Source organism: Macrobrachium nipponense, chromosome 20, assembly GCF_015104395.2.
Source record: "Macrobrachium nipponense isolate FS-2020 chromosome 20, ASM1510439v2, whole genome shotgun sequence".
Taxonomy (NCBI): domain Eukaryota; kingdom Metazoa; phylum Arthropoda; class Malacostraca; order Decapoda; family Palaemonidae; genus Macrobrachium; species Macrobrachium nipponense.
This window is the reverse complement of record NC_061089.1, coordinates 73,451,937-73,475,931: the sequence shown is the minus strand read 5'-3', so window position 1 is coordinate 73,475,931 and position 23,995 is coordinate 73,451,937. Positions and strand designations below refer to the sequence as shown.

Below are 23,995 nucleotides of genomic sequence, written 5' to 3'. Positions count from 1 at the left end.
ATTCTGACATTAAAAAATCCAACTTTTCCATAATATTTGATCTTCCTTCATCATAATTATTAATTTTGTGTCTGAATCTGCAATTTTCTCCGTTTCTGCAATATCCTCTTGCATAATAAATACAGTTATTATCTCTTGAGTAGAATTTCGGAGCTGATGCTTTGAAATTTTTTGCTGACACCTCTGCATATCTCATTGGTGGTTTGCTTTTCTCTTTTACCTGATATTCTTGATTTCTCTCTTTATTTGTTTCTTTCTTATTTTGGATTTTATTACTTGGTTGGTTATTTATTTGATTATGATTCATGGCTACAGGGTGCATATATTTGCATTTTTTGTCGAACTTACATCCTTTTCCTTCTTTTAGGTTTTTACATATTTTTGGATGCAGATCTCTGCAATCATCCCCATATCCATCTAAGTATGCACATTTACCATATATTTCATAGTTTTTGACATATCTTAGGATGTTTGTAGTAACATCTTTCTCCAAATCTGCAATTCCCTCTTTTCAAAAGGTTGCAGATTTTGTCTTTCTTGTCTATTTTTTCCTCTTTTCCCGTCATTGTATAGATCTGGGTAGAGCCTCTTCGGGATTTGCTTTTCTGTTGTCATATCGTATTTATTTTCTTCGAAGGTATTTGCTGCTTTAATTGCCTCATGTGTAGTCAATGAGTATCTCTGCATCCATACTTTTGTTTATCTTTTTGTTTTCCTTTTGTTTTCCTTATTTTTTTCTGGTCATTTCATTTTTGTTTACTTTTCTTCCGTTTTCCTCTTCTTCTTTTTCTTCTTCTTCTTCCTCTTCCTCTTCTTCTTCATCCTCAACTATTTGTACATTCAATCTTGATTTAATAACATTGTCTATCCATGATAGACATGTTGAACAAAAAATTCTTGTATCTTTTCTCAAATCTTGTATTACCTCAGCACACTGTGGATGGGTCGGAATGTTGCATGCAGCACATTTTCTGATTAGGTTTTGTGGATTGACTATGCTATACCAAACCTTACACAGTTTTGCATGCTTTTGGCATTCTTTTTCCTAATGCATCAATTAGTATATTCACAAGATTCACCTTATTCATTTTCTTTGTCGAATATGTTGGTTTATGTATATTTTCTTTATGAGTCTCTTGACCACTTGGATTTTATTTGGAACTTCTTCAATTATTTTCAAGATGTTTTTCATTAGATTTGTTCCAGTTTGAAGGATTATATCCTTCTAATATATCTATGAATGCTTTTGTATCTTTTTGGTTAGGACTGTTGCTGATTTCATAGATGAGAAATGCCAGTTCCCTTCCTGCTACCTCATCGTATTGCGAATCTGCTAAACACGCCAAATTACGCCACCTTTTCCCGCAGTTGGAACTTACTGCCATCTTGTTCTGATTTATAGTATTACACTTGATAAACTAACTTAGAAGACGCTTTATCCTACTATTTTCACACTAATCTTATCACCGATAGTTCACGAACACTTCTAGATATTTCTCAAATTCTAGTCGTATGTTAAACTTGTGATATCTGTTGATTATTGTGACTTCACGCGGGTACGTCTCACCAAGCAAGATGGCTACTACGAGAGAGACAGAGAGGGGAGAGAGAGAAGAGAGAGAGATAGAGTGAGAGAGAGAAGAGAGGAGAAGGAGAGAGAGAGAGACCGTATTTTTGCGTAGAAAAACAGAAAAATAGAGAATCTAATGTGGGTATAACCATGCTTAGTGTATAATGCTTTAATTGAGGTTTATATTAATATTATTTATTCTGTCTATATATATATATATATATTATATATATATATATATATATATATATATATATATATATTTATATATTTATATATATATATATATATATATATATATATATATATATATATATATATATATATATATGATATAATGCCCCAAAGTCAGGTCACCTTTTAGGCATGCTGTCTACGCACGAGGAACGCCAAAGGACACGAATGAATCAAAAGTATATTGAAGCAGGAATGCGCACTGAAACCCACTATTGAAACCCACTCATGGAAATTATGACAGCCCTTAAGCAAGCTTACCGCGCGTGCGCACGTGGGGCGTAATACGTGATTACAGTATAAGAGAGACGAAGAGAGAGAAGAGAGAGAGAGAGAGAGAGAGAGAGAGAGAGAGAGAAAATGGCTACGGTTGTTAATGATGATGTTTTTTCCCAATCACAAACCGTGACCAGGTAGTGTTTTTCTTCTTCTTCTTTCGAAATAGCGTATTCAGGAACTTGGCCTTTTTCTCTTTAAAGGAAATTCTGATGGCCACAGCTGTGAGTAAGGGGGGGGGGGGGGGGGGGGGGGGGGGGGGGGGGGGTAGCCCAACGTGAAATGACCAACGGGAAATGCTGTTAACAGTGTGTATTTTATAATCTTATTACATTTTACTAGTATCTGTTCATTTATTTAATTATTTGTCCATTTATTTTTTTTTTCTTTTCCAATTACTAGTCTCTTCTGTCTGTTTATCTGTTACCTTCTGTACTACTTTCTAATGAACACCATAATATTCTTTGGAAGCTTGAATTTCAAGTCAGTGGCCCCTTTGGTGGGCTTCTTCCATATGAATACGGTTTATAGAACCCCCTTTCCTTTCTGCCTTTTTCTTATTTTTTCGGCCCTGGGCAAGAACAGGACCTCTGGTTGCCCGTCCCAACTGCCCCTAACAATTCGCACGTCCGTCAACAATCATTATGCCAATGAGTAACTTGAATTATTGGGTAATAATAATTCACTGACACACAACTCGTGCGTAACGCTGGCCACTTGTTTTTTAGGATGTCGGATGTCTGATACCATTAAGAAGTTTTCTGTTTCCTGATTTCGTGAGCTAGTTTATCGTCCGTTCTATTTTAACCTTTTTAGCCTTTCTAGGGGACCGTTGTAGTCTCAAAGTTAGTATTATTATTATTATTCTAAAGGTGAACCTCATTCATATAGAATAAGCCCACCACCACAGGGTCCATTGACTTGAAATTCAAGAACAGAAGGTAATGGGATACAGAATGAAGAGATCACCAAACACACACACACACACAGAGTTTCATTAGCGACTTGTGTTTATGATGGTTAATTTTTTCAGAAATCATTTTCACAAGCAATTTATATTTGTTACCAAAAGTTCCCCTACTCAAATGATTCTTCAATTAATTATTTAGTTCAATTGAACGTTTGCTACAAGTATGCACACAAATACAGTCTGTTTCTTTTTTTGTCTGCTCTCTCTCTCTCTCTCTCTCTCTCTCTCTCTCTCTCTCTCTCTCCCATCTCTCTCTCTCATCTCTCTCTCTCTCTCTCGTCCGTTTTTTTGGTTTTTTTACCTCATCTATGGCAATAAATTCGGGGACCTTTTCCTTTGTTTACCATTTTGTCAAATGAATTCATGATTCTCTCTCTCTCTCTCTCTCGTCTCTCTCTCTCTCTCTCTCTCTCATCTTGCCCCTAAGGTCTGGAATTCTTCATTTGTTCCTTCATGGATTTAGGTTTAAGGCTTTGCATTCGATATAAGTTGAAAGAGACCTTACAGACCTTACATCTTGTTTGGGTTGCCCCAGGTCCCTCAGTATGAGGCACCTCTAATGTCTACCAGAGAGTTGCTAGTACATCTTCCGGTATATTTTGCATCTTCCAATCTTGGATGGTCTGGGATGCAGTTTAGATATTTGTCGAGCTTATTCTTAAACACATCTACGCTCATCCTGTTATTTATTCCTCAGATGAGCTGGCAACGCATTGAATAGACGCTGCATTATCGATGCTGGTGCGTAGTGGATTAATGTCCGTGTGCTTTCCTTATTTTTCTGGTATAGCTTTGGGCACTATTAATCTACCTCTGCTTGCTCTTTCTGATATTTTTTAGCTCCATGATGTTTTCAGCTATTCCTTCTATCTGTTTCCATGCCTGAATTATCATGTAGCGTTCTCTTATCCTTTCTAGACTATATAATTTTAAGGATTGTAGTCTTTCCCAGTAGTCAAGGTCCTAAACTTCTTCTATTCTAGCTGTAAAGGACCTTTGTACACTCTCTATTTGTGCAATATCCTTTTGATAGTGTGGGTACCATATCATATTGCAATATTCAAGTGGACTACGAACATATGTTTTATAAAGCATAATCATGTGTTTCAGCTTTTCTTGTTTTGAAGTGCCGTAACAACAGTTCCCATGTTTTTGCTTTACAGTTTTGCCAATAGAATTGCTATTTGATCGTTGCATAACTGTTCCTATTCAGTCATCACACCAAAGTCTTTAACTGCTTCCTTATTTGGTGATTGTCTCATTATTAGGTCCCCTATGTGCATATAGCTTTCCTTCTCTGTCTCCATAGTTTATTGATTCAAATTTATCAGAGTTAAATACCATCCTATTTACCTCTGTCTAATCATATACTTTGTTAAGGTCTCTATGTAGTGCGTTCGTATCTTCATCACAAGTAATTTCTCTACTTATTCTTGTGTCATCGGCGAAACTACTCACTGCCGAGTCCTTAACATTACTGTCTATGTCTGCAATCATAATAACAAACAGTAATGCAGCTAACACCATACCTTGTGGCACACCGGGAATTACCTTAGCTTCATCCGATTTCTCATCGTTTGCAATAACTATCTGTTTTCTGTTGTGTAAAAATTCTTTTAACCATCTTTCTACTTTATCCACTATATTATGTTTTCTAATTTTCTTCGCTAATATATTATGGTCTACCTTGTCAAAAGCTTTTGCAAAGTCTAGATAAACCAACATCTGTTTCATTTCCGCTTTTCATTCAGACGTTAATTCATAATTGTGGGTCAGACTCCCAAATAACTTGATAGGTAGGAATTTAATATAATGTAGATAGTTTTGAAACCAATTAAGAACTGTCAAGCCCGATTGTATCCTAAAGTTGGTCATGTTCCTGTTTTTCAGAAGGTCCGCACGGTGCCACTGACGTTACGCAGTGAGGCTGAGAGTGCGCTGCAAGAGCTTGAAAAAAATAAGATTATAGAAAGAGTAGAATGCTCAGATTATGCCTCACCAATTGTTACTGTCAAGAAGCAGAATGGATCCCTTAGGATTTGTGGGGATTTTCGTAGAATAAATGAAATTCTTCATGAATCTAAATTCCCATTACCTAATATGTCAGAATTAATTTCCAGTGTGTCTGGATATAAGTATTATACCAGACTTGATCTCAAGAAGGCTTATTTGCAAATGGAAGTTGCTCCAGAAGACCGTAAATATTTTGTAATTAACACACATTTGGGTCTATATAGATATTTACGGTTACCATTTGGTATCCATTCTGCTCCTGCAATATTTCACAAGTTCATTTCCCAATTGTTAGCTTTTTATGATTTTGCTTATCCATATCTGGATGATATTGTTATAGGTGGAGACTCACCAGCTGAACATGAACACGTGCAACTAGCTGAGAGAAGAGCCTCATTAACTGTCCTTGTTTTCATTCTGTTTCTTTGTTTAGTTTTAAAGAGTTTAACTTTACTGAACACTCGTTCGCATTCAGCATTAGAGTGCGGCAAGCAAAGAGCAGTTAGAGCAAAATTGGCTACGTCTGAAAAACAAGACTCTTTTTGGGACACTTCTCCCCAGAACTTATCAGTGACTCATTAACGAGATGTTTAAGTTCATGTTGGCAACAGGGACGTGCAGAGAGGGTTTGCTAGGGGTGCCCAAGCACCTGCCCCTTTTGCTACTGTATTAAAAGTGCCCTTTTGAGAGGAATGTATTATAGGTCCCGACGCCTATGCCGCCTATCTGTGTCAATGATAATAATAATAATAATTAATAATAATAATAATAATTATTATTATTATTATTATTATTATTATTATTATTATTATTATTTTTATTATTATTATTATTTTTATGATAATAATAATAATAATAATAATAATAATAATCTAATAATAATAATAATAATAATAATAATAATAATAAAATGGATAAGTATCAAGATCTGAAAATATAAGAGATATGGGATATGCCAGTGGAAATCGTACCCATAATCATAGGAGCACTAGGCACGATCCCAAGATCCCTGAAAAGGAATCTAGAAAAACTAGGAGGCTGAAGTAGCTCCAGGACTCATGCAGAAGAGTGTGATCCTAGAAACGGCGCACATAGTAAGAAAAGTGATGTACTCCTAAGGAGCAAGATGCAACCCGGAACCCCACACTATAAATACCACCCAGTCGAATTGGAGGACTGTGATAGAGCAAAAAAAAAAAAAAAAAAAAAAAATATATATATATATATATATATATATAATAATAATAATAATAATATAATATAATAAACATAGCTTGTAGAAATGGATATTATATCTTGGCAACACTGGGTCACCCAAGATCAGCTGACTATATGTCTCACTGTCTGGTACACTGGGGCCAAGGCCGGCTCAGCTGAGCTAGACTGACAACAGGCCGGTAAGCTTTCCTAGTTATTTTAACAGGTATTGCCTCTGCATTAAGGCTTTGACTCCGTGGATGAGTACTACCGTGTGAGAGTATTTTATGTGTTTTTAGATACAATATCACAAGAGCTACAAAGAAGATATAAGGTGGAGACAACACGACATGGGGTTCCTAAATGCCTTTCGTTGTATGACAGTCCAAGATAACTGGGAAGAACCTGTGAATGAAGAGGCATTCAAGTCATTGCAAAAATTATGCCAGTTTTATGAGTTAGAAGAAGTAGACAAAGCTATGGTTGGAATTAAAGATCTTCTATTCCTCATTTCCTTGCCTGCCACAGAACACTGCAGCTACAATGCTCACCTCATGAAAGAACAAAACAATGTCCAGGAGATATTGCCACTTATGCTTGAACTCTTAACAATTTATGCCACTCTACCAGTCACAAACTGCAACAGTGGAAAGGACCTTCTCCAAACTCAAGCTGGTAAAGACAAAGCTACGCAGGCCTGTCCAGTGAGGAGAGGTTATCTGATCTTTTGTTGCTAGCAGTTGAAAAGGATATCACAATCAACAACCAGTGAAGTTATCAGCATATTCAAAGAAATGACACACAGAAGGGTTCTCTTTAAATATAAAATGATAAGGTCTGGTTATTAGCCAAGTGTGTATCATACTGATTGATTTACTTGCAGTCATTTATGTAAAAGTAATATATATAATTTTTCTTTTGTTAAATTTCCTAGTTCTACTGGTAGTCAGTACTGTAGATTTTATGCTCATATAAAACATTAGCCCACTGGTACCTATGATATCAGTCATGTTTTATCTCTTTCTTGAATTATTAATGGCTAGTTTAAATAAATTTGAAAGAATCTTGAGCCGGTATATATTTTGCCTCATTCATTTCTATAGTTTTTTGCCCTTTTTTTCACTTGAGCACCTGCCCTGAAAAAGTTCTCTGCACGTCCCTGTGTTTGCAATATGGGAAACATTCTCCATTGATCATCCACCTTTTGAAGTAGTGAGTGGTCATCTGGGGGTACAATCAGGGGATTAGGGGAAGCTCAGAATCAGATGCAAGAGGGAATAAGAAGGGGATTCTTTCTCTGAATTCTGAATGAGATAGCATTTTTTTGGACAGAGAGTTTTAACTTTGACAGGACACCATCATTGAAAATTATACCTCTTCTTTATTGTGTGCATGCCACTACAAGGAAACTTCCACACCTCTGATAAAACTCCTGCTGTTGAGCTTTCTTTTCCTGTATGGAGGGGTTTTTTAATCCCTGCATAACTTTAACTCCTAGGTACATTTGGTCCTGTCCATAAATGAGAGAAGGAGGTCTCTGAATAGCATGGACACTTTATCAGGAGAACTGTTATTACTTACTGCTTTATCTGACGGGAAAAATTTGTTGAACTCAATAAACTTTGGAAGAACCCAGTCAAGGAACATGAAATATAACTTCATGAAAGGATCATGAAGGGTGTTGATAATCAACTATGTTGCTAATAGTTTCTCAGCGAGCCACTTCTCAGAGAAAAATAGCTTCAGTGCCTCCCACTGTTCCAATAGCCTTTGAACCACGTTACAATTGGAGACAAGCGGCGGCAAGCCATGTACGAACTCCGAAATAATTCTTTCTTTTTTTATAGAAATTAGCCTGTTTCATGGAGGAGTTCACCGACCATTTATATTTGTAATTAATTACTTATCAACACCTTAGAATTATCGCACAAGCCGTACGATAATGGAAAATACTATCGTGCATCGTACCAAGGCCGTTTTTATCGTACTTGTACGATAATTATCGTACGTGTGGCAACACTGCAAGAAGCTGTTCGTTCCGTCCTGCATTCGGGTTTTGTTGGAAAGAGACAACTTATACAATTAATACGAATGCAGAACTAACTTACAAGGTTTGCATGAACATAAAAAAAAACTTTATAATAATTATCAAGTTCGTTGTCAAAAATAAATTCCAAATATAATAGTGTGCAACTCCAACATATTTATTAAAAGTAGTGAATTAATTGGTGGTGTGTGTCAATACAATTTTGGGCGATATCACACCCATACAGCGTACTACGCACATACGCATACACACCCTTAAAGGGGCGCGCAAAGGAACGATCAGAGGGGCGAACTACTACCCTTCTTTTCCCCTCCCGATCTTTTGACCTCTCCTAATGGCTTCTCTGACGAGAGGCACAAACAAGACCCATTGACACCTTTAACTCTTACCATACGTAATATGCGCAATACATTCACCAAGAGCAATTTTATATATATAAGGACAAATGAATTATCATAACTAAAACAGTAATTATACTTCGTTACTAAAACGTCTACTGACGTTATGTCAAAAGACTTCGTCTTTGTGTAAAACCATCTTTTCGGTGCTAAGCGCACCACAGATACTACGTACTAGAGCATAGCAAAATCACATATAATAATGTTAAGCGTGTCATTCTCGAATAGATGTGGTTCTTTCACCCTTATTATGTCCTGCAATATAGACGTACGTATCTTTACAAAATATATGGGCATGCGAATATATTTGGTTTTCACATGAACACAAATACAGTAACATAGTTCCTGTCTGTCGATTACCTGACAGACGGCATTACGCAGTGAAAATCAATCAATAATTTCTTATGAGACGTACACTAATAACTATAATAAAAGACAAATAGCATGGAAACAAGTGAATATACAAAACATTAGAAAATAAAATCGTTGTGAGAGGAATTTCTCACAATTTTGATCAACCTTTGCAGAACTTCCAAGACTACACAAAAACTCTAATGAGCCTTGCTTTTTCTTTTCTGAAGTTCAATACTGCACAGTTTTCTAGAATTTTGCCACAGTTGTAACCAATTTACGCCATTGAATCGTTGGCACTGACGAAGTTCAAAGTACAGATGTATAGGTAGCTACCTACTGTATTGTGCAGGCTCACGTGTAACTCATTTGTTTATTTAACAAAATAATTGTTGTTATCTCATGTGTATTTCTTGTTAATTTTGTCATATAATTCATTCTTTACTTCTATATTTTTTCCATACCAGTTATTTTCCTTGTTATAATCCTTTTGTTTTTTTTTCAACTAGCATTGTAGTAGTAGTAGTAATAATAATAATAATAATAATAATAATAATAATAATAATAATAATAATAATAATAATAATAACGGATGGTCGGTAGAATTAAATTATTGTGCAAACAATTCCAAACACTAACAGTCAATTCCTGTTTCGAGACACACACACACACACACACACAGAGAGAGAGAGAGAGAGAGAGAGAGAGAGAGAGAGAGAGAGAGAGAGAGAGAGAGAGAGAGAGAGAGAGAGAGAGATTTTTATATTATTGTACAGTATGCATACTGATCTGTTAGATGAACTGATTCACATATTTCCCGATTGCACCGTATTACTGGCCTATTTAGTACTATTAGGCACCTTGTTTCGTGGTGTTAAATATCGGCTAACTGATAAAATTACAAATGTAGCGATAGCGTATCTTATCACCCGTTGTATTATGCTGTCATTGCTTTACAGTCGAGTACACAGTTTAAAGAGTGTTCCAGCCGCTGAGGTTAATTATAAATAGGATAAAAATAACATAGAAAAGTATTATAATTAACCGTATCAACAGTTATTTTATTTCTAGAGCATGCACCGCTATAGTGTTGATTTTCAGCCTCTCCTCGGCCATCGTGTGCTGCATCCTTGCCAAGGCGTGGGGCAAAAATTGTTCGGTTTACTGACCGACAATGCCCAGACGTTGAGAGAATGTTTAGAGAATCCGTTAAAAAAATCTCGTTGATATGAAATAAAAGCCACGATGTTATTTTCAGATGAATTTTGTTCTTTAGATAGTTAATGTTAACCTTAGAAAAATCTGGAAGTAAATTACTTTGCTGGTTGATTGAAGTCGAAAGTAACATGATCGAACATCGACATTATTGGATAGTCATTTCGTAAAGTAAACAATCCCAGTCCCGTATTCGAGTCAAGTGGAAGTCTACCCAATTTGCCAATTTGTATTAAATACCCACAAGTTTGGAAGATACAAACTTTTAAAATGGGGAAGAACAAGAGTCAAAACGAATTTTTCTTCTATATGGTGGCAATGAAACCAGAGGTCGAAAAGCGACTAGGGAAGAAAGTTCCCATGAAGGAAATGGCATCATTAGTGCATGCTGATTGGAAAGTAAGTAGCTAGCTAGGCTAATACCTATAGCTAACTAGCCCAGCAAGGCTTTTGTCATTCGTACTGACTACTTGTTTTTTATTTTCTAGGGTACATTAGGTTAGGTGATTATTAATCTCGGCTGTGTAAGAATTGCATACGTGATTTCCTGTTTCCTGAAGCAAACTTAGAAATATAGGCTAGGCTAGTAAGGGAAAACACCTCATGGACTGGCCAACTCACCGACGATCACGGCTGGACACCCTCCGAAAAAGTACTTATACTAATGCGTCCTGACACCGGAGATAGTCATCAGTCACGAGTTGTTGTTGGTGAGAGACGGAGCTAAAGACCTCTACTCTCCTTTCCAAGTAAAATTATTTTCTCCAAAGTTAGAAATTAAGGCCATATTTTAAGCTTTAAACAGAGGGTAATGAAAACGGTGGCCAATGCAGGCCCACAACACCAAAACGCTTTCGAAATTTTTACATAGGGTAAAAAAACCGTAGGGTACATAGCCTAGTGGACCATGTACGATCAGCATGGACAATCCCATCGGAGATGGGCATCAGTCGCTACTTGTTGTTGGTGAGAAATGGAGCTAAAGACCTCTACTCTCCTTTCGAAGTAAGTAGGGTAGAATATCACGACAGGCCAACCCTCATCACGGTGGACGGGTCTTATTCACTCGATATTTAATTGGTGAAACATGAATAGGGTAGAACATCACAGCAGGCCAAGCAGGCCACCTACAATCAATGCAAGCCACCCTCCGAAAAAGTACATTATAACGCGTCCTGACACCCGAGATGGGCATCAGTCGCGACTTGTTGTTGGTGAGAAACGGAGCTAAAGACCTCTACTCTCCTTTCGAAGTAAGTATTTTCTCCAAAGTTAGAAATTAAGGCCAAATTTTAAGTTGTTCCGATACGTATACAAACCCTCGGTCCTTTAACAATAGGAAGTAGCTAGCGGCAGCTGGAACGGTCGTAAGCTTCGAACAAGGGGAGAAGAACGGTAGTTAACTGCTTGTCCGAATCGTCGCGCGCCGCGCGACTGGGAGGTAAACAAATCACTTTTGCTTTCGGCCGTGTGTGGGAAGGACGTGTTCGCCATCGCTCTGCCCGCTTTGTCGTTTGCTTCAACTTTGAGTATTTGTTTCTCTTTTCTGTATATCAGGAGTGATTGTAAGTACTTTTCTCAATTCTATTATTCTTGCAATGAGTGAATTGGAAGAAATGGAAATATCACCGCGCCCTCCAGTCGCCCGTAGAGTGTGTCCCGGGCTGGAGGGGCGTAAATGTGGAGGGTTCAGGTCATTCGTTGAGGTGGCCCCCACGAGTTTGTACTCGTTGTCGGGGGCGAGAGTGCTCCCGCAACGAACCATGTGTGGTTTGTATGAAGGGGTGGTCCGGGAGGCGCAGTGGGTGCTGTACGAGCAGGAAGAGACTTAGGCCGGCCAAGAAGTCATCGGAAGTCCAGTGACTCCTTTGGTGACGGACACTTCGTCCTCTTTCCTGCCTCCCGGCCAGCCCCCACGTTTCGCGCCTTCCCCTGCGGGGGGGGTAGCGGAGTCCTTTTCCTCTCTCGATCCGTCGAGTGTGGAGGAGGGCGCCCGCTACCCGGAACGTACAGCTGTACTCGGGATCTTCCGTCCGCTCTGGGGGGTGTTTTCGCCCCCCAGGCGCGGGGAAGCCCCTCCAATTAACCCGACTGTTGCTTCCGCAGGTGTGCCATCAGCGAAGGACGACTTGGGACAGGTGTGGGGAGTCGCTGGGACTGCAGGGAGTGCCCAGCATCCAGGGGTTGCTTCAGCGGTTGGCGGGGTCGGCGGTGGTCCACTCATGGTGCGGTGACCACCACTACTACCACATTAACGACACCAGCGTATGAGATGCCACCACATCTGGTATATACGCCCCATATAATGTCGGTGACACCCACGGTGGCAGTACAAAAAACCCATTGCCGCCGTTCCAAAGAGGACGATGCCACCACCACCTGGATTTTTTCCTTTGCCGAACCCCGGACTTCCGCTGCCCTAAGAGTACCCCCCTGGACCTGCCGCCAGTGCCACGGATGACGGTGACTGTCGACAGGACGCCTGGCTCTCCCGTGGTACCTGCCGTGCCTGCCGTACCTGTTGCCGTTCCAGCTACTCTTTTCCTTTTCAGATAGGCCTGCACATTCCATTTCAGATGTTCCTGCCGTTCCTGCTGTTTCCCGGACCTGTTCCTGTTGTTCCTGCTGCTGGTGTTGCTGTAACAGTCTCAGGTCTTTCCGGACAGGTGCAGTCGGGCCCTGTTGCTTCGGCACTGCCCCGGCTCCCTCCTGGATGGAAGACCTGACGTCTGTCCTGCGGAGCCTGGCGAAGAAGAAGAGGAAGAGGAAGAAGGTGTCGTCGTCGTCTTCATCGTCTTCTTCGTCGTCTGCTGCCTCTCCTTCCCCTTCGACTTCTAAGGCTAAACAGCCGAAGAAGAAGAAGGCTGCCTCCTCCCCCCCTAAGAAGACTCCTTCGGGATCTTCTAAGGGCCCGGCTCGCTCAGGCGAGTTGGGGAGCTCTTCTGCTGGTCCTCCTGTTCCATTCGGGTACAGGGCCCGTCGCTTCTTCTGCAAAGAAGAAGCGACGGGGACCAGAGGTGCATCAGCCTCGGCTGGTGCGTCCTCACCTGGTGCTAGCGGTTCTGCCGACCGCTAAACCAGGTTGGTCCGTCTCGGCCGCTTCTCGTTCGCGAGAAGCACCGAGTGGACGCTCTTCCAAGAGGACCGTCCAGCCAAAGTTTTGACGTCCGAGCTCGCTCGCCGTCAAGACAGCGGCGCGGAGCAGAAGACTGGCGAGAGTCGTGCACACGACTCTCGCCAGGCCAGTGGACGCTCTCGCAGCGACCAACTGGCTGCTCGGGCTGACGTGACGGTCGCTGACCGGCCACGGGTTGAGGCGAGGAAGGAGTCCCCACGGCCGCCGGTACCAGCCACGGCTGGTACCAGCGGTTTGACGCGCCGAGAGGACGCTGGCCGGTCTCGACGCGAAAGGGAGCCTAGCAGGTCACCCGTCCGCCGCTCCCGATGAGACCGGGCGGAGACGGTGACCAGCGGCAGCTCGCCTGACGCTAGAGATCGGTCTCGACGTTCTCAGCCGAGCCAATCGCCCCCAGGCGAGCGGCGACGCTAGGCCTACTGCTCGACCGTCACCGCGGGTTGACGATCAGCAGCAGCCCTCCACGCACGCTGGTCCTGCCAGCGAGCGAGGGGGGAGCGTCAGGTCTGCCTCTCCCGTACCTTCAACCTCCTCGGGCTATACCGGGAGAGCGAGGTACCAAGGAGCGATCACGAGAGGTCGCCGCTCGTGACCCGGCTATGACGCCGTACGGCTCAGGCACGGTCTTAGGACCGACCAGGACGTACGCGCAAGTAGTTGGAGGCGACCGTCAGGGGTCTGTCGCTGTTCCTCCTTCTGAAGGAGGAGTATCGAGGGATATGCTCTTGCTGGAGGGACTGGACGGTCCTACTCCACAAGACGCTGTGACGCCCGAGATACAGAGGAACTTCGCAGAGGTCATTAAGCTGATGCGTCTGCATAATGACCTCGCGGAAGGATCGCCGCTACCACCAGCAGAGCCCACGTCCCGGCTCGAGTCATTTTGGGGTCCCAAGAGGGAGCCCAAAATGACGATGGGGTTGCCACGATCAGAGCTTGCGGACTCAGTCCTGGATCAGGTGGAGAATCTCGTCTCAGGACGGGAGGACTCGCTAAAATCCGGACGGTCCTCTAAGCTGTTCCTCCTCCTCTACAGCGGCAGAGGCGATCTACGTGCCATCGGAAGACCCGATACTGCCGAAACAGGTTAACCCGGAGTTAGCGAGGCTGACTCCAGGTGTGTCCCTGCAGCAGCTCCTGTCGGAGAACCTATGGTTCTCGCAGCAGGAGGCACTTGCCCTGGAATCTACCGCTATGGCAGCATTCCAGGCAGTTTCCTGGTTGGATTTGTGGTCCCTCACAATATCCAAAGTAGCGGCCGGCTCCGGGAGTTCTGCTCTCGAAGACGACGCTTCTTTTAGGAGACTGCCAGTCTGGAGGAAGAGCAATCTCTTACCTCGCCATCAGACTGCTAACCTGTGGGCCAACTTGGTTCTTCGACGTAGGGACGCAGTCCTTACCCGAGTGACCAAGGGGGTGGTGGGCGTGAGGCGGCACTCGGGCTACGAAATGGACCTCTTAGGAGTTCCCCAGCTCTCTTTCCTGGAGAGATGGTGGACGCTGCGGTGGAACGGCGGCGCACTGACGAGAGTGACCGCTTAGTCCCCACCGGCAGTCTCGAAGGTTTCTGGGCAATCTCGAGTAACTGCGGCCAAACCAAAGAGCTTGGCTAGCGCTTCCACGGCGGCGAAGACGGTTGCACCGTCCAAACCCCACCCCGTGTGAAGACTCCAGTTGTTTCGACTTCTGCGAGAGGAGGCCGCAACCAGCCCTCCTCCCAGCCCTCCTTTCCCCGAGGAGGTGCTGGAAAGAAGTCGAAACGAGGAGGGAAACGCTAGGGACGGCGTTCCCCCTCACCTGCTGCCGGAAGTGGGGGGGTGCGCCTGGCGAGCCATTGGGCGACTTGGCAGCGCTACGGCGCCGAGAACTGGATAGTAGACGTCCTTCGGGAGGGATATCTACTACCCTTCGAGTCTCGGCCCCCCTCATCTCCAAACCGGTCATCTACAGACCTATGTCCAGGGGATCAGCAAAGGACAACGCTCTTCGACAGGAGATCAAGACCATGCTGGCGAAACGAGCTGTAGAAATCGTGGAGGACCGTCACCGGGCTTTTACAGCCGCCTCTTCCTAGTGGAGAGGCATCGGGGGGCTGGCGCCCGGTGATAGACCTCTCTCCCCCTGAACCGCTTCGTTCGCACGACGCGGTTCACGATGGAGTCGGCACGCTCAGTGCTCGACTCGATCAGGGGGAGGGAACGATTTCATGCTTTCAGTGGACCTGAAGGACGCGTATTTTCAAATACCCATCCATCAGTCCTCCAGAAAGTACCTCCGCTTCATCTTCGACGGGACGGTGTACCAATTCAGGGCACTTTGTTTCGGTCTCTCAACCGCCCCACAGGTGGTTCACGCGAGTGTTCACTCTGGTGTCGGCTGGGCCCATTCGAACGGGATACGTCTTCTGAGGTATCTCGACGATTGGCTGGTCCTGGCGAGCTCCCGCTCGCAGTTGCTACAGGACAGAGATCGACTCCTCAAGTTTTGTCGCGATCTGGGGATCGTGATAAACTACGAGAAGTCCGATCTCGAACCCAAGCAGAAGATGAAGTACCTGGGTATGCTGATAGATACGGTAGCAGGGCAAGTCTTTCCCGACAGACTTGCGTATCAGCAAATTCAGGGAGGCAGCCGGCCGGTTCCTGTCGCGGCAGGAACAGCAGCACAGCAATGGCAAGTCGTGATCGGCCATCTGTCGTCACTCGAGAAGTTAGTCCCTCACGGGCGTCTTCACCTACGGTCTCTCCAGTGGAGGCTAAGGGAGAGTTGGGTCCCAGGCCAGGGATCCTCCTTACTTTCCCGTGGCTATCACGGACAAGGTGAGGCAGGACCTAGCCTGGTGGCTCGACGACAAGAACCTCTTAAGAGGAGTGCCTATACGCACTCCCCGGAGATGCTTCTGTTCTCAGACGCATCGACCGAGGGATGGGCGCACACCTGGAGGAGTTGCTGACTGCAGGTGTGTGGGACCATCACGAAAAGCACCTTCACATCAATGTCCTGGAACTCAAGGCGGCGTTCAACGCTCTCCAAGAGTTTCGGGACCGCTTGGTGGGACACTCAGTGGTGTTGATGTCGACAACACCACGTAGTGGCATATGTCAACAAGCAGGGGGGGCTAGTGTCTCTTCCGCTCCATCAGTTGACAGTGCCAGGTGCACGAGTGGGCCACGGCTCACTCGATAGAGCTGTCAGCACGCTACATTCCAGGCAAGAGGAATGTAGTAGCAGACAAGCTCAGCCGTCGGGATCAGGTGATAAGGACCGAATGGTCTCTACACCAAGATGTGGCGGAAAGGCTCTTCAACCTGTGGGGGCGACCGGTCGTAGACCTGTTCGCCACCCGGCAACAACAGAAAACTTCAGGTTTTCTTTTCAGCTGTGCCGGACCCATGGGCAGCTGCAGAGGACGCTCTCCAACACCCCTGGGACAACCTCTTCGCTTACGCCTTTCCTCCCTTCTGTCTGATTCGGAAAGTGATCAGTCGAGCGCTGGTCACTCCCAATCTCAGAATGATCCTGGTGGCTCCCAAACGACCTCAAGCCGTTTGGTATCCGGACCTGTTGGCTCTTCTTGCGGACGCACCGAGAGAACTACCCACCTGGCACAACCTCCTAGCCCAGCCACACGTAGAACGGTACCACCACGCAGTCCAGTCCCTTCAACTTCACGGCTGGCTGTTATCCACATCTCTTGCGAACGAGAGGCTTTTCTCGTAGCGCAGCAACAGAGATGGCTGGACACGTCAGACAGTCCTCTGCAGCTGTGTACCAGGGAAGTGGGCCGTCTTCTGTGGTTGGTGTCGTAGACAGGGTCTGTCTCCTCTCAGAGCCACTCTTCAGCAGGTAGCGGATTTCCTCGTGTTTCTTCGCCAGAGAGAAGCTCCTCTCAGTACCCACAGTTAAGGGATATGAGCCCCCGCCCGGCTCTCGTCCTAAAACTGAGGGGACTGGACATCTCGAATTCGTTCGAGATATCCTTGCTAATGAGGAGCTTCGAAAGGTCTTGCCCACCCAGGGAACTCAGGCCCCCTGCGTGGGATGTGACTCTCGTACTTAGGAGTTTGACTCGAAGACCCTTCGAGCCACTCCGAGAGTCGTCAGACAGGGATCTGACCCTCAAGACCCTCTTCTTGCTGGCCCTGGCATCGGCGAAGAGAGTAGGGGAACTACATGGCCTTCTTATGATGTTAACATACCAGAGGCTGGGGATCTGTGACGCTCGATTTCGTCCCGAACTTCGTAGCTAAGACTCAGAATCCGTCGATCCCTGACGACAGGTTCGAGTCTTTCACGATCCCCTCCCTCCTGGACTTCACCGATAACGATGCGGATGAGTGCTGCTTTGTCCTGTGAGGGCGCTACGGCGCTATCTGAAGAGAACTCGACATCTCAGGCCTGAGTGTCGACGCCTCTTCGTTAGCACTGGGGTCACCAAGAAGAAAGTCTCCAAGAACACGCTTTCTTTCTGGCTGCGTGAGGTGATCAGGAGAGCGTACGAAGCTGATGGTAGCGACGACATCCGTACGCTCCGTCCGAGAGCCCACGAAGTCAGAGGTATCGGACCCTCCTTAGCGTTCCGTAAGAACTTCTCCGTGGCGCAGGTCCTGAAGGCAGGTGTCTGGGCCAACCAGACCACCTTCACGTCCTTCTACCTTCGGGATATTGCCCACAAGTCCTTGGTATACTTTTTCCTTGGGACCTGTGGTGGCTGCTCAACACGTTGTGTAAGCTTATTACCCAGCACCCGAGCAGGCAGAACCAGCATCGATTCCTGGTATGACTGGAGAATGAATGCGTGAATGAGAGAGTGACTGGCTTCTCTTCACCATCTTTTTCTACCTCTACCTGTGGGGCAGAGGGATACGGTCGTTACCTTGCTGGAAAGGGAGTCAGATGCAGGTAAGCTATTCAACAGAGCTCCATCCTATCTCTTTAACTAGAGATAGGAGTAAATATCCACCACTTTTCTCCAACAAGGGGGAGAAGTGGATGCCAACATGAGACAAACCCATTACTTTACATTTGCTCATGTAAAGGAAAAAGTTCTTACAATGCTGGTACGAAGAGATACGCTTGCCTCTCTCTTAGTACTCGGCCCAGAGGTCTGACCATTGATCCTGCGGTGCACACCCCGATCAATCGGACAGAGGCTTGGATCCCTCCCTCGCTCTTACGACCAGGGAGGCATTCCAGGGATGGACGAACACCAGTCTGTTCATCAAAAAGACTCAGATTCCTCCCACCAAGAAGTGAGTCTTCCTATTGTTAAAGGACCGAGGGTTTGTATTACGTATCGGAACAAATGACAATTTGTCGAAAATTGCATTTTTCCTAACTATACAAACCTGAGGTCCTTTAACATAAAGTCCCTCCTCATGCCACCACCCCTCACTCTGCGTATTTTGCATGGGCCAAAAGCAAAAGTGATTTGTTTACCGCCGCGCGACGATCGACAAGCAGTTAACTACCGTTCTCTCCCTTGTTCGAAGCTTACGACCGTTCCAGCTGCCGCTAGCTACTTCCTATTGTTAAAGGACCTCAGGTTTGTATAGTTAGGAAAAATGCAATTTTCGACAAATTGTCATATTTAAACAGAGGGTACTGAAAATGGCGCCCACGGCAGTGGAAATCTCACCAAAACGCTTTAGAAATTTTTACTTACAACTAAAAATGTTTCGAAGATTGACGCCATCTCGATGTTTACGGAGTCGCTTGTGTCAACAAACTTTCCATTTCCTGTGATAAAATCCGCACACCACTTGTACCCACAGACGCTGAGCACTTTTATCACAACAATCGAAACACGATTTCTCACCAACAAGAAGCCAGGCGTAAACAGCTGTTTGGGTAGAAGATGACGAGAAGCGTGCTCTTGGCTAATTTTTAAATAAGTAGTAAAACATCAATATTTTACATATTATGATGATTAATTTGAAAATATTCGTTATTGAAAACGTAACTCTACTCTGACTCAATTTAAGTAATTATTTTCTGAATTAGAACGTTCTTTCAAGTTCTGTATTATGACGTCACGACATCTTGACTTTCGTACCTATTGTAAATAATTGCTATACTCAACTGTCATTGCAGAAACAGTTTACCAGTTTATTCATGCAGATTGTTATCAGCTATACATGTAATTGTTATAATCGTAATGCGCATATATATCTTTATTATTTACTTTTTGGATATATGAAGATGTTTTACTGCTGGATTATCGCCGTAGTGTGACGCAATCGTTTTCGGTCCATGGGCCTCTGTCTGTTTTCGCACCATAAGAAATTATGGGGCCGAATTTGCAATGACCAGAAAGTCGTTAAAAGAGGAAAGTTAGCATTGAGGGGTGCATATGTTTTGACTGAGAAAAATACAATTTATTCAATAGCTAGCTTGTAAAAAATACTGGTTATAAAAACTTGATTGACAACTAAGCAGCATGTCTACTATGGGTTTGAGAGACAGTGCAAGCACGTTTTTGGGCAATACCTATTTCTGTAACGAACACTCTTAACAGAACGAGATTTTGCTATAGTGCATTACACCCAGTGTCGTAATTTATAAGGGTATCGTGAATCACTAATCGTAAGAATAACGACACTTGTCCTTGTACCAAGAGACAAAAACTCCATTATGCAGAAATGGATACGAACACGCGTATAAAGCTCCACCTACCCTCTCCCCAACCCCCCCCCCCCCTCCTCACCGCCATCCCTTTTTCTTCTTCGTTCCTCCGCCTTCCTTTCTCTCTCTCTCTCTCTCTCTCTCTCTCTCTCTCTCTGTTGCCATTCGGTATGTGTTGACCCTCCAAACTGGGTATAAGACTACACACAAAACGTTGAAATTGGTGAAATTAGGCTATGTATTGGAAGTATATATACATAAATATTAAAGCAATTTTATCATTATTGCATTACTATGACAACTAGAATTCATGGAAACAGTTTATAACCTGTTAAGCGTCACCCACGTAATAATACGTTTACCGCGATCTACTCGGTAGCGCCTTCAACGGGATATTACGTTCAAGACTAACTGTGCTTGTCAAGCCGTCAGCCCCGTAATAATACGTTTACTCGTATAGAAAGTGTAGGAACATCATTTGGTAACACTCTCAGCACATGGGAAACTTATTTCCAGCCTGGCAACTCTTTCCTGGTGGTCGCTTATGCTAGAAAACTGCCTGTCCCTGTTGGTTTTCTTTCAATACGCTTCGGGCGTTTATCGAGACAAATTGGATTTCGCGTCTTTCACAATGAATGTCCCAAAGAGGAGCATATTTCTTCAGGTGAGATCAATCAAATACTAGATGAGGAGTGTGATATTGATAACCTATTTGATGATGAGAGCTCTAGTTCTGAATCCTCCAGTGATGATACAAAATTTTCTTCCAATTGCGGGAGTGAAGATGACTTTTCTTTGCCGAGTGACTGGACTCCGAGAGAGAGAGAGAGAGAGAATGTTTTCCTACAGTTAATTACAGTATGAATAACAAGCATAAAAATCATATTAACTTTGAAAAACTATCATCAGTGCTATGATCGCTGATTACAAAAAAAGCGTGACGGTACGTTAGCAGCGAGCTCATCAGGGCGGACGCTTAACAGGATGATAATGGAACGGCGTATGTGTGAAGCCTCCACTAATGTGCAACGATGATTTTGCCATTCTTAGCATGCAAACATTAAAGGTTACATTTATTTTCTGGCATACGATTATTAAAGAAATTCAAAATACTAATAAAGACTGAAATCAATGAAAAGTGCTAGCAAAAACAAAAAAGCAAAAAAAAAAAAACGTAGTCGTTCCTCTGCACTTTTCCGTATTCGTTCCTCTATGGTTTTCGGCAGCCAGATGTACGAAAACGTTAGAAACATTTGATTGTATCTACTTTAGAAATATCTGTAATTTTTCGGGGTAATTTGGTTGCAAAAAAGGGATAATATACATGAATTAAATCAAAATTTTTAAATAACAAAGTAAATTTAAACTAAATAACGAGTAAAGTAAACAGTTTAGGGAATAAAACTTTGCAGTTTCGTCGTCTGTCGTCGTCTGCTGTTCGAAATTGTGTTTATGGCGCGCACGCTTAGAAACCAGGAACAGCAACGGGTTTAAAGTGCAATGTGGAGTGAACTGAGACCAAAATGTGTATAATACAATCAAATAAGCACTCTGGAGTTTCAGTTGTGATGGCAGTAAGGATAAAAACCCGCCGATCACAAGGTAAGAATGAGTTCAGTTCCAACCATAACCCCGGGTGGGAATAACAAGTTTCATACTTTCACTTATATAGGCAACAAAATGTTCTTTTATTGTGCTGATTACAACTGCAATCTTGAGTAAGATCAATAAACGTTACATACATACGCTAACATTGTTCAAATGAGTGCTGGGAAGGCTGGGAAAGATGGTGGCCGTCACTGATGAGAACCGTCCATGCAAAACGTAGCCGCCATATTGGATTTCAAAACTGCCTTGAAAACATATTTTACGAAGAGCTCACATGCTTATTTTAGTTCGTATGGGGCTTTCATATATCACAATATGTTGACGAAACTTCAGTCTTTTAAATGGTATGCTTAGAGTTGCAATTGTATTCATGTTTCACCAATTAAATATCGAGTGAATAAGACCCGTCTACCGTGATGAGGGTTGGCCTGTCGTGATGTTTCTCCCTACAATTGCAACTCTAAGCATACCATTTAAAAGACTGAAGTTTCGTCAACATATTGTGATATATGAAAGCCCCATACGAACTAAAATAAGCATGTGAGCTCTTCGTAAAATATGTTTTCAAGGCAGTTTTGAAATCCAATATGGCGGCTACGTTTTGCATGGACGGTTCTCATCAGTGACGGCCACCATCTTTCCCCAGCCTTCCCAGCACTCATTTGAACAATGTTAGCGTATGTAGGGTAGAATATCACGACAGGCCAACCCTCATCACGGTGGACGGGTCTTATTCCACTCGATATTTAATTGGTGTGAAACATGAATATTGCAACTCTAAGCATACCATTTAAAAGACTGAAGTTTCGTCAACATATTGTGATATATGAAAGCCCCATACGAACTAAAATAAGCATGTGAGCTCTTCGTAAAATATGTTTTCAAGGCAGTTTTGAAATCCAATATGGCGGCTACATTTTGCATGGTCGGTTCTCATCAGTGACGGCCACCATCTTTCCCCAGCCTTCCCAGCACTCATTTGAACAATGTTAGCGTATGTATGTAACGTTTATTGATCTTACTCAAGATTGCAGTTGTAATCAGCACAATAAAACAACATTTTGTTGCCTATATTAGTGAAAGTATGAAACTTGTTATTCCCGGGGTTATGGTTTGAACTGAATTCATTCTTACCTTGTAATCGGCAGTTTTTATCCTTACTGCCATCACAACTGAAACTCCACAGTGCTTATTTGATTGTTATTATACACATTTTGGTCTCAGTTCACTCCACATTGCACTTTAAACCCGTTGCTGTTCCTGGTTTCTAAGCGCACGCGCCATAAACACAATTACGAACAGCAGACGACGACAGACGACGAAACTGCAAAGTTTTATTCCCTAAACTGTTTACTTTACTCGTTATTTAGTTTAAATTTACTTTGTTATTTAAAAATTTTGATTTAATTCATGTATATTATCCCTTTTTTGTAACCAAATTACCCCGAAAAATTACAGATATTTCTAAAGTAGATAAACAATCAATGTTTCTAACGTTTTTCGTACATCTGGCTGCCGAAAACCATAGAGGAACGCAATACGGAAAAGTGCAGAGGAACGACTACGTTTTTTTTTTTTTTTTTTGTTGCTTTTTTGTTTTTTGCTAGTAATTTTCATTGATTTCAGTCTTTATTAGTATTTTGAATTTCTTTAATATCGTATGCCAGAAATAAATTGTAACCTTTAATGTTTGCATGCTTTAATGTTTGCATGATAAGAATGGCAAATCATCGTTGCCACATTAGTGGAGGCTTCACACATACGCCGTTCCATTATTATAAACTGTTTCCATGAATTCTAGTTGTCATAGTAATGCAATAATGATAAAATTGCTTTAATATTTATGTATATATACTTCCAATACTAGCCTAATTTCACCAATTTCAACGGTTTTGTGTGTAGTCTTATACCCAGTTTGGAGGGTCAACACATACCGAATGGCAACAGAGAGAGAGAGAGAGAGAGAGAGGAAAGGAAGGCGGAGGAAGAAAGAAGAAGAAAAGGGATGGCGGTGGAGGGGGGGGGGGGAGTGTGGGGAGAGGGTAGGTGGAGCTTTATACACGTGTTCGTATCCATTTCTGCATAATGGAGTTTTGTCTCTTGGTACAAGGACAAGTGTCGTTATTCTTTACAATTAGTGATTCACGATACCCTTATAAATTACGACACTGGGTGTAATGCACTATAGCAAAATCTCGTTCTGTTACGAGTGTTCGTTACAGAAATAGGTATTGCCCAAAAAACGTGCTTGCACTGTCTCTGAAACCCATAGTAGACATGGTGCTTAGTTGTCAATCAAGTTTTTATAACCAAGTACTTTTTACAAGCTAGCTATTGAATAAATTTGTATTTTTCT

General features: G+C 43.1%; 1 protein-coding gene across 2 annotated transcripts in view; it reads left to right on the top strand.

The window, feature by feature from the left end:
• Window positions 1-9,995: 9,995 nt before the first annotated feature.
• The window catches only part of LOC135195082 (protein maelstrom-like), a 63,317-nt gene continuing 49,317 nt past the window's right edge, over window positions 9,996-23,995 (top strand). For both annotated transcript variants that reach the window (XR_010310066.1, XM_064221463.1), the window contains exon 1: window positions 9,996-10,670. Coding sequence is in view for 1 of the 2 variants with exons in the window: in XM_064221463.1 (XP_064077533.1) it covers window positions 10,542-10,670 (129 nt within the window). In the remaining variant the exon portion in view is untranslated. The remainder of the gene's footprint in view (window positions 10,671-23,995) is intronic.